Source organism: Aptenodytes forsteri, unplaced genomic scaffold (assembly GCF_000699145.1).
Source record: "Aptenodytes forsteri isolate BGI_AS27 unplaced genomic scaffold, ASM69914v1 Scaffold126, whole genome shotgun sequence".
In the NCBI taxonomy this organism is placed as follows: Eukaryota; Metazoa; Chordata; class Aves; order Sphenisciformes; family Spheniscidae; genus Aptenodytes; species Aptenodytes forsteri.
In genome coordinates this window covers 1,215,254-1,226,920 of record NW_008794599.1, presented here as the reverse complement: position 1 = coordinate 1,226,920, position 11,667 = coordinate 1,215,254, and the positions used below count along the sequence as shown (strand labels likewise).

The window sequence follows — 11,667 nt, the reverse complement described above, 5'->3', positions numbered from 1 at the left end:
GTAAGAGTCAGGAAAAAAAGCTCAAAGTAAGGAACGATGATTTAAAAACGGATATTTGAAACTTCCTTATTTAAAAAGGGGATTTAAAGTAGCACTTGAGCTCCACTCAGCGTCTCTTTTCGGCTTGACTCCTCAGCAATATTTTTTTAAGAAAGTTGTGAATTTTTTCTTTTTTTTAGCACTTGAGCTCCACTCAGCGTCTCTTTTCGGCTTGACTCCTCAGCAATATTTTTTTAAGAAAGTTGTGAATTTTTTCCTTTTTTTTTTTTTTTTTTCTTTAAAGTTGCGAGTAGCGCCAGGCGGGCTCATTGGGCGAAGATGTCACATAGCCATGATTAATCTGAGGGAACAACTGAAATATTGATAAGGGGGAAAACGGAAATCAAATGAAAAGTAGAGGGCATAGAAGAGAGGGAAAGGAAAGCACGTCCTGGAGCTGCGAGCATTACAGAAGCCCCCTGAGGAAATGCCTGGTTGATGCAGCCTGTCTGGATGGGCTGGGAATTTTAACTTCAGCGCCGCTTTGGATCTAGCAAGTTTAATCTCTCCTCTTTGCAAAACTGCAGCGGGAGGGTAGTAATCCAGAACTGGTGGGGAGTTTTATTTTTGGTCTCAACCTGGATCTTTACAAACTGGTCTGCCACTGGTTGAGGGGAAAGGGTATAAAAGGTGAGTCATTTAAATAATAGTAATAAGAATAAGCAAGAGGCGAATCTAAAAGTAGCTTAAGAGGCCCTTTTATATTGCGATTGATGCTGGCAGGGCAATACGATTGATAAATAATCCACAGCAGACTTCTTAAGACTGGCTCCAAATACGTAGATGTATTTATTTATATGAACACGCGTAATTATAAGAGGGAGGTAAGCGGGGGTGGGGGGAGCGCTAATTAGGGGTAAAGAGGGGAGCAGGGGAAACTGATATGTGAATCCTTGACCCTAGAAAATTTACTGGCTAAGCAAAATTACCTTGTCCCTCAACTCTGTCTACCCCCACCCCCCGTCGCAAGTTCAGAAGCAAAAGAAACTGGAATGTGTTAGGAGGGAGGACGACAGAAAAAAGAATTGTACTTATCAGAAACACATTGTCGATTTTATAATCAGTTGCCCTTCTGTGCCAGCTGGCCGCGTAATAAATGCTTTAAAAATCAATAAAAGGGGGGGTTACGTGCAGATAGCGAACTTTTCTTTTCCAGAGTTGTTGGGCTGTGGGGTTTTTTTTTCTTTCTTTCTCTATTTTTTTTCTTTTAAATCAGCAGATGTTTCAAGGCAAGCCAGTGGCGCTGGCTTTGCGGGCAGGGAGATGCTGCCCTGGCTGGTTGGCGTTGCCGGGGGCCGAGGAAGGGAGCCGAGCGCGGCTTTCGCTGGCGGGGTGGCAGCTACCGAGATCAGGGAGCAGACAGCTCCAGCGCGGCGCGGGCTTCTTCGTTAATCAAACGAAGGATATTTCGTGATTAACCAGCGGCGTCTGGGTTGTATTAGATCTGGGCGAAGTTAGGACCCCACAGCTTTTCTTGAAGAGCTCGCAAAAAAAAACCCAAACAAACAAACAAACAACCCAGGAGTATTGACCGCTTGTGCGCAGCTCTTTATGTATATTCCTGATTTGTAGTATAATATTTCTGAGTGTAGGGCCATAATTTGGGGGACATGAGGGGGGGGGGGGGGGGGGGGATGGACAGGACTCGTGCTTCTTAACGATGCACTAATTACAGTAAGCTAATCGTTTTCTCGCGCTTTCCAAGGGGACTAAAGATCCTGAGAGGAGCGGGTAGAAAAAAAAATAGTTGTCGGATATTTTAGTGACTGCAGATTTATCTTCCCACACACCATTACATTTTTCACGATCGTTGTTAATCTCTGTAGTGATGACTTGGGGGGGGGAGGCAAAAAAACCTGTTCATCGGGAGATCATCAAGTCTTAGAAGTACAGAAAAACAGATGCACTGCATTGATGCAAGCCTGAGATAAAGCACCGCTATGTTTGACCGTGTAACGGCACTATCCGAAATAGAAGGGCTGAGATTGACAACCCTGGGGCTTTTTATTGCTCTTTGGAATGATACTTCCGTTCACTATTTTTATTTTTAATTTATTGTTTAATTATTCTTGGTGAGAAAGGTTCTTTAAATCAATAGAGGCCGGCAGGCTAATGGCTCGGAATGGTTTCAATGAGTCAGGAAAGGCAACTGCCCTTCATTTAGTCAAGTGAAACCCTTGGATACAAGTCAATAGGGTTAACTAGTCTCGACATGAAAACATGAGTATTTCAGCTGGCTTTTAATTGTTGGCTAAGAAATTCAGTTAATCAAATGTCAAACATTTCCCTCTGCTCTGGTCAAAAGTGAAGAAGGCTCTTTTCCTGGGGGGGGTGGCGGGAGGAAATCCAAAAGCAAAACCAAACTGTTGTTAAAGCATAGAAATGAAACCCTGCTTTATGAAGTCCTGTCTATTACTTGACTTTTAGTTACTGTGGTGGACGTTTTTTCTGTGTCCTTTAAACACTTAATCACTTCTCTTAAAAAGTAAGATTAGTAATGAAATTTAAAACAATGCTTTGTTTCTTTACTTTTCTATATACGTATCTATTATTTGATTTTTTTTTTTATTTCAGGTCAATTTTAGGACCTTTAAATATATCTATTAAACAAGTAAGGATGTTTCAGACTGTACCAGACACTTCGTCTTACGTCAAGGTAAGACATGACAGCATCTTTAAACAGGTAATGTCAAAAATTACAATCCTCCAAAATTCACAATCATTTGCATTAGTTGAAAATCTCATTCCCATTCTTACTGAATTTAGCAGGAAAAAAAATCCTTCTGCCTTCGGTGGGAGAGGGGTTAGAGTCTCAAGTATCACAGTTACCATTCTGGAAATATGCAGGGTTGAGTCAAAAGTTGTATCATCAGGGACTAACAATATGTTAAAGTGGTCTTGGCTTTTATAACACATTGATGCTTGGTTTGATGGGTTATACTATAACTAGTATTATAATGAGGGTGTCCTGAATTACATTATGGTAGTGGTTTGTTGCTCTGAAACCAATATGATAGTGGTGGTGTGCTACCAATGTTATATCATAGTGGTTTCTTAAATTAGCTTCCAATTTTCTGATTTCCTAGATACCATTTAGTCTTGAACCAGAGCTGAATTTCATTTAATATCCCTCTACTTCTCTGCTGCGCCAACTACTGAATTCAATATGCAAGATGATATGTGAAGTTATGTTTTTTGAAAGGTACATTTCAAATGGGATTTAGAGGGGAAAAAATATTTAATGAGTTAAACCAAAACATCTCTTTCAGTTACTGAAGAAATGGATTGTCATACCAGGCAACGCTATATAATACTGGGATTTCTTTCACAGTGTTACTTATGGTTTTCCTTGAGCAATACTTCCATACAATTTAGTAGGCAAACTGACCTCAGTTGGTTTTACTGATAACAGTTAATGCCAGGTACTACTAGACTTGCACTCTAAATAGTTGTTTGTATATCTTTCTTTTTTTTCTTAAGTAAAAAAAAAAAAAAAAAAAAAAAAAAGAAATCCAGTTATGGACAGTTATGGACTATCCCGCCCCTTTACCAAAATGATGGAATAGCTCACTATGTGAAGGAGCACATGCTGAGTGGTGTTGGAGGAGGCAGCTGATCCGGCATTCGTGGAGCTGGTGCCAATGCTCAGTGCTTTGCCCTTCCACGCGTTCCTTCTCAAATGCTCACAGTTGCTTCAAGCCCACAGTGTGCATTACACCGAGTTTGTGCAAGCAAGCAGCTTGTGAATTGCAATGACCCAGGGTGAGAAATGCCCTTATGGAGTTTTGTAACAGAAGCTATTCTCTGTCTTAGCTCATAAGTGGCTAGAAACTGACTTTGAACTGTGAAGGGATGTTTGCTTATGCCAATTGTGATTTTCATGTACATACACATTATTGGAAATGATTCACTGGATGATTTCTGTATATAATCCCTAGGCTACAGCTCACTTTTGTGGGCAGTTTGTTAGTATTAGTATTTGAAATGCAAGGTTGGTGGGATAACTCCTGGGTCATGTGGCATTACTTGTATTCCCTGATTGGGTGAACTTGTGCAGCTCCCTGGACCAGGTTTCTAGAGCAAATCCGACTGGGAATGGTCAAGATTCCATATTCAGTTGATATACCCCAAAATCACACTCATAGCTCAACCTTCCAGGGACAGTTGGTGATTTAATTTTGCTTATTAAATTCATATAGCTTTGGACCAGATTCTGGAAGCATAGAAACTCCGTGGAAAACAAATGAAATTCAAGTCTCACGACAGCAAATTCGCTCAAAGTTCAAGTAAAGAAACATGTTATGCAGTCTGTGCCCAGCTTTAGCATTAATTTCTCTTTGGAGTTCCTGTATGTGGGAAGTGATCTGAGATGTGTTCTGTTTACAATGAAGAGATGAAGGCCCTTTGACATCCTATATTATGGTATCATTGCCTTTTGTTGTGAGGCTAGATCCAGCTGCCGCTCCAGTTAGTAGCAAAATTCCTTTTGAATTAAGTGGAACCAAGATACAGGCCTAAATAATTTAACATTCCAGCAGGATTGAGTGAGTCTATCCGTAACTAAGGGATAGCCTTCTCATTAAGTACAATCCTGCAGGCAAAGTGCTTGGACAAGGTTCTCTTCACGTAAGTATGTGTTTTATCCACCCGGAAGAACTCCTCAGGCTGGACTTATATCCACTGTTTCAGCAGTGGAGGGATAACTGAGCTGTGTGATGCTGAACGCTCTGCCTTTTATTACAACCCTTCATCATCAGCTGCCGTTGTTTTGGGCAAGGACCTTCTCTTTGGTATTTTCTCTGTAAAGCTTCATTCACACCAATGTCATTGGGGAAATGAATTTTAAGCACTTGTTCCCGTGCTTAAAAAACTCACCAGGATTTTGACAGAAGTCTCTTAGGACTGACCCAAAGTCCTCTGAAGACAAAGGAAATATCTCCCGTTGACTCTTAAAAGTTTTAAGTTGGGCAGCTCAGTACCAATGGTGCAAAATGGTACCTGGGTAGCTCATTCAGATTAGTGAGGCTCTCCTTAAAAGTAGGAACATGGTTAAATTCAGGAGGATCAGAGCCTTAAACGCACAGGTTAGGTCAGTCTCTGGCCCCTCTGAGTCTGGCAACAGTTTCCATGGACTGAAATGCACCCAGGGCCAACAGAGAGATTCTGACTGTGACTGGCTTATTTGTAGGAGAGGTGGGATTGACCAGTGATCTAGGCAGATAGTCGAGAAACGTGGGTATGGATCCAAGCCCTGCCGGGGTGGGCTTGGTGCTCCTGAGCAAGACACTTCAACTCTTCTTTTCCTCTATTTCTCCATCTTTAGAGTGTGGATGAAAGTGCTGTGTAAGAACAAGGCACTGTTCAGATTTAGGCAGCACCTGCCTTCTCTTTTCTGCTTCCCCACACTGATCTTTGAGGACTTCCCAAGTTGTGGTGAGCAAGAAGTTTGAAAAGCAGCAGGTTGAGTTCCAATTCCTTTCTCTTCCCAGGTCTTTTTTTTAATTATTTTCTTTTATGTCATTCCTTCTCCAGAAAAAAAAAAACCCACTTATTTGATTGTCTTGTGGGAGGGAGAAGTATTTTATTTATTACTTTCATGGAATGTCAGCTGGTGATGTGTACAGTATCCCCATGACACAACAGAAAAAGCAAGATCGGGATCAATGTCTTCTATAAATCCTCTTCAACAAATCCATCATGTATATAAGCTTTATGTTTGTTCTATGCCTTGTGCAGAAAAATGCCTCGTCTCTACATGTTGTAACCGAGAGGGGGTTGCTAGCAGGGTGTTCCACAGGAGCTCCCAGGAGGAACAAATTTGCTGTCATACCCCTGGGGTACAAAATAGCCTGTGACCACCTTCAGGCCACACTTGTTTTCTTGCCATGGCTTTCAAAATGCAAAAGGGCTGGAGGAGGAAGAAGAGGATTTCATTTCTAAAATGGTTTGTTTTAACAAGGATGGTTTATGTTGAGTCATACTGGCAAAGTTCAGCTTGCGGTGTTGTAACCTTGATTTACATCACAACCACATAGGACATATGGATCTGTATCTAAAGCACTGTTAAAAGATCCTATATAACCTCATGACAGGACTACCCATTCTTCTCTCGTACACACTTCTTGTATGGGCCTTAACGAGATAGACGGGTAGGAAATCATAAATATAAAAAATCGTCTTGATCCTTACTGGTTTATTCTACATAACTGATAAAGATTTCTATTCCTTATACCATTATGGGACTTACTGATCTGCAAGTAGTTAATAATTTACTGTATGTCAGAGGGTGCTAATCTCATCTAAACATGAGTATTTGACTTTAGAGAATGAAATATGTAATATAATTGGGAAATTAAATTTTAAAAGACAGCGCTGGAATCCTGGCTGTAGGGATATGGAAAGAATTAGGGCTATAAGCAAAGCAACATGACCTCTGAATACTGAATTTTTAGTTATTACCATTGCCACAAGCTACTCCGGGCCACAGCAGACTTCACTCCCCTTCTGCACTGCCAGTTTGTGGTTTAATATGTGTGTAAAGGCGGTACAAGAAAAAATAATTTTGGGGATGTGTTATTCACCCGCGCTTTTCTGACGCCCTTCAGCAACATCCAAACGCTTATCTCCTCTTCTATCACTCCCCTCCTCGCACAGAGAAAGTCATCGCTTCTGCTTTCGGTTCCCCAGCTTGTAAACACAGCTCCCGCCCTGCCCTCCCCAAGGCAGCGCCTGAAGCTCTCGGGGCTCTGCAGAGCATCCCGGGGCCGGGGCGAACCTCCCTTCTCCTGGACCTCCTTTTCCAGGTACCAGCTCTGCCAGCTTGAGGCAAAACCCGCTGGGTAAAGTCCCTTGGCCCGTGCAGGAGAAGAAGTCAAAGGGGAGGGCGGTAGTGCTCCCCATCACACAGGAGCGGGTAACCCGGCATCACCCCTGCTTTTCCCCTCCTTTCCTCTGCCGCGCCTGGGGATGATATTTAAAATAGTTTCCCGAGGGGAGATATTTCGGGCAGTTCCCCAGAAGCTGCTCGGGTAACGCGCTGGGACACCTTGGACCCGCGCAGACCCGGGGCTCTTGGGGGAGGCAGCGTGCTCGCTCCCCACTCGGACCCCCCGGGGAGTTTTGGGGAACACCCACAAAGCAACTGCATGCTCCCCTTTGCGAGCTTGTGAGGAAAACGGTCTGCAGCACAGACCCTTGAACGGGCACGAAGATGGACTTTCCTCCAGGGAGGAGCCACCGTGCAAGAGCGGGACTTCTCGCTTTAAAAATGGATTTCATGCAGCCATAACGTTTGTGGTACCGTACAAAGAAGCACATTCATGGAGGCAAAATAGTCTGGGTGGCTGGAAACAATATTTGGTTTGTTCTTGCTTTCACTCTGCCTGGAAAGTTTACAGAATCCCGAAAGAGAGAGGGGTTTTAATTTTTTTTTTAAGGACAAAACAGGGAGATTTTCTTTGGAGTGGGCAATACGAAGGCTACTGCCAAACCCTGACGCGGACGCGTTGTCTTTCCCGCTGAACAGTAGCAGCCAGAAGCTGCTCGGGGACAGGTTGCGAGGAAAGAATACCCCGTTATTTCATTTTTTTTACAACAGAAATCTCGCAGCGGAGATGGTGCCTGATGAACCAACCGAGGGGAAGGCGCTGCAGGGGGACCTGTGCGCGGGTCATCCCGCAGGTGCTCAGGGACGGACGGATGCTGGGAGCGCGGCTGTGTGGAGCAGACAGGAACCTGCACCACGCTCTTAAGAACGGCTAGAGAGCCTTAGCCTGGCACAAAAGGGAAAATCAAAGCCTTCATGGACTGTTTTTTCCCCAGTTCAGGTAGTATTATTCCTACTGAAAGCATCCTCTAGCGCATCATCGTTTCTGCGTCCCGCAGAATTTCAGTTCCTCCCACCCGCGCTCGGGAGGACGGGACCAGGCACCTCCAGAGAAGGTGGGAATTGCAGTAGCTTTGCCGGCAGGGGTAGAGGGGGCAGAAATTGCCGTGAGCTCTTACGTCATTCTCACACTTCGTGATGATTAATCTACGGATACACCGAATCATTCTCCTTTTTTTGACGCTCATTTCTTGAGGCAGAAACGCTAAGTCGTTAGACTTTAGCAAGCCGCTGATTAATGCCTTATGACAACTTGGGGCTTAAGGATTTAGTTCTTGTTTGCACCTACCTCTCTATTTTAAATAGAAAAATCCCTTCCCATTTCCCGGTGTCCAGCGAATTCCGCCTGACTTTTTTTCCCCCGTGCTCAACCCCAGAACGGCGCGGGGAAGGGCTGATACTGTTTCTCTCCGCCTTTACCTTCGAGACACGGTTTGAATTTAGGTGGCGAAGGTGGGAGAAACGTTGTTTCTCTCCTGGAAACGTAGCATGCTGGAGCTTTCTAAAATAAACCAGGCTCTCGGGCACAAGGGACAAGGTTTTACAGTGACTCCCGCCTTTAGACAGCAGCATTCAAGCAGCCAACCCTCCTCCCCAACTCTGCGACCTTCTAATGGCTCCATTCTTTCACAATTTACAGAAAAACGCCCCCCACCAATATGCTGGATCCAGGGAATTTTGTATTCCAGCCTTTCCTATGCTCTCCCAGCCCTGCGTTTAGAAAGAGAGGAGGTGTGGAGGGAAAGGGGAGCAAAAAGGGAAGAAAAAGAAAGTGAATACTGAGGGGGGAAAAATGCTTTAAATCTTTCCTGCAAATCTCCAAATATATGAAGTCTGAGGAAACAAATTCAAAGCAGGCACGGACGCCTGAAGAGAAGTTAGAGAGAAATATTCTGTTCCATTCAAGCGCATCAAGGGTCTAGCTGAAGTCTTGTTTGGCTAAGGTCAGACGAGACTGGGTTCTCCAATAAAAATAAATCTCAAATTAATTATGGCCTCAAGCGAGGGGCCAGACGTTTGGAGCTAGTGCACTGCAGCCTGTTTTTTTGGCCTTCAGTATTTTTGTTTTTTTGTGCCTTAGCTTTTCAATAATTGCGGGATGGGGGAGGAAGGGAGGGCGGGGGCTGTTTTATTGGGACACGGAGCTCAAATAAAACTAGCCAGGACACTGCTTACCCCACTCTCCGCCTAATTGCGATGCAGCTTCAAAGCTACTGCATCTTCTCCACACCACTTCTAAGACGTTATGTTTTACTTAGTACCGATTAGCAGTGAATAACTTTCCGGCTTCAAGTTCCCAAATCCCATGAGCTGTTCCTGTAGACCAAGAGGTAGGAGGGACCCGATCCTTCAGCTGTGGGGCTGGAAAACGCGACTGATTCCTTTTTTTGCTGTAGCTGAAAAGCAGAGGTTTGCCCAATTAGTTTAGTTTAGAATTGGGATTCGTTTCTGGGGATCAAATCCCAGGGCTGTAGTTCGGGCTTTTTGCTTGTAAGAATGTGGGTTTAGAAAATAAACAAAACACATTGCGTTTTTCATTCTGCAACGGAGTCGGTGCCAGAGGAAACTCAGACCCGGAAATTTTAAACATTCACTGAAGTTGGTGGAGATTTTCCCTCTAGTAAAGACCGGAGCAGAATAGACCCTGGCCTTCTGCAAATACAGCTCCGGGCAAAGAATGATGGTAAATATTGTAAATACGGTTACAGAGGATAGTCCATATAGGAAGTTTTATATGTATGTAATATATGCACACAATATACCTAGCACAAGGTATGTAAATACACGTATAGAAAAAGCTAGTTTAAAAAAAAAGAGCACACTTTGTCACAGTTAGTGGGTAGTTAGTGGGAAATGAGCCGCTTTCTAGCGACAAAGTCGGGGCGTGGCTGCTGGTTTCTGGGGCTCCCCTCCCCTATTTACGGCGTTAGTTCAAAGTGACAGTCCCAGGCTGGGGGTTAACGAGAGCTCAGCTGATGCTGTTCGGGTAAGAGAGGGTGAAATAAGCCAAGCCCCTTTCCCATCCTCCGCAAAGAATACTTCTAACCTGCAACTGAGGCCCGGGAAGGTTTTTATTGTGTTTATTCCTATAGAATAACTAGACAGTTTTAATTCTGAAGTGATGGCCACTAATCCCGCGTGAATTACAGACAGAAAATGCGTATCTTTGAGGCTATGTAGTCCCGCGAAGGACTGGCATTGAACTACACAGAGGGGTTAACTCCTTTCATACTGGACGTGGAATGGTCCTGGGCCAAATTCCCCCCCAGCCTGTCCTTATTAATTTCAATCGGATCACGCCAAAACCGGCGTTTTCACCTTCTCTGTGTGAGGCTGCAGTCGGTGTAACCCAATTATCAGGACGAAGAGAGGAGGTGGGGACATGTCAAGCGCTTGAGATCGATATTGAACTGATTAAAAACTTGGGTCGAGAATTTCGTTTCATTCATAAGCGGAGTGAAAAAAAAAATAATTGGGGAGTAACCGATTTCTACCAATTTCTACCAGTCTTCCGTGGTTGCCAAGATCAAATGATTTCCCAGATGTCTGGTGGTAACCACATTAAACAGATCATAATTCCTTTACTGTAAACGCATCCAAAAGTTGAGCATCGGATTAAAACTTGAGCACATTGATCAGCACCGTGCCCGGCGATGGCTTTCCTTTCCCCTGCCGGTCTTTGCTCCCTTCCTCTCAAACAGTTAAACACCCAAAGTCACTGAACAATCACCTAGGATGATTCAGAGCTTGGCGCACGGAGTTTATGAATATTCCAGCCTTTTCCAAAAAGTTTGAGATAACTTCAAGGTTTTGGGTTGTTTTGTTTTTAGGGGGGGAGGAAAAAAAAGAAAAGATGAAGCAAAGGTTCTATTGTTACATTATTTGGGAGGAAAATAGTAGATTGTTCAGCTTGTCTGTTATAATGTTTAACAACTTCGCTCATTACCTTATCTCTTGGACTTTTCGCAAATCTTATTTTAGACCAAACACAAGAGGTAAAGCACGGAACATCCCTGATGGACCCGATCTGGCAAGTGACCCGAACAAGCTTCATTTCGAGTCATCCTCAGACATGCAAAATAAGCCCCTGGGGGTCACGGTGCCCGTCTGGCAATAAAATGCAGAGCCGGGCTCCTAAAATATCTCTAGGTGGGATGGAGGGGGGTCTGTTTGACATCTTCCAGGCTTCAGGAGCACTGGGGATCCGCTGCGGGTGCCGGACTTGTTTGTCTCTTCAGCCCGGCGAGGGGAAAAGGGTGTTTTGCAAAGGCTGGGCTCCTCTCCCGTAACCTGGGCACGTTTTCAGGTGGTTTCTCCCTGCCGCTCTCAGCTCCCCGGCTCTCCCCCAGCGCCAGCCCGTCCAAGACCTGTCGGTCACGCAGCCTAAAACCAAAATGCTCTGTGAGGTCCGTCGATGACAGAGGCTCCTTCCAGGGTATTTTTTTTTCCCCCTTCCTTTCGCGGTTAAGATCCTCAGCCTGTCCTCTCCCTCACCCCCCACCCCCGTTGTTTTTCGGGGCTGGTAGAGAGTGTTGTCTAGAGAGGAAACCATTTGGGTTTTGAAAGGATGCGTTTCACTCTTCCCTTTAACCTCTTGCTTTTCTGGTTGCTGCAGCCTGCCATGTGGTAACTCTGAAGGGGGAGCGGAGAAAAGAGTATTTGCGGGGGCGGGGGGGGGGGGGGAGGGGGCAGGGGGGGTTTTTTGCAACGGAGAAAGGAAGGAGGGGGGGGGACAACTATGC

General features: G+C 44.6%; 1 protein-coding gene across 3 annotated transcripts in view; it reads left to right on the top strand.

The window, feature by feature from the left end:
* The first annotated feature begins 326 nt into the window (after nucleotides 1-326).
* FLI1 (Fli-1 proto-oncogene, ETS transcription factor) overlaps nucleotides 327-11,667 on the top strand; it is a 91,505-nt gene continuing 80,164 nt past the window's right edge. For 2 of the 3 annotated variants that reach the window (XM_019470389.1, XM_009272994.2), the window contains exons 1-2: nucleotides 327-669; nucleotides 2,614-2,722. In XM_019470389.1, the coding sequence (XP_019325934.1) occupies nucleotides 2,657-2,722 (66 nt within the window). In that variant the 5' untranslated portion in view covers nucleotides 327-669; nucleotides 2,614-2,656. The remainder of the gene's footprint in view (nucleotides 670-2,613; nucleotides 2,723-11,667) is intronic. The other variant, XM_009272990.1, reaches the window with a different exon arrangement.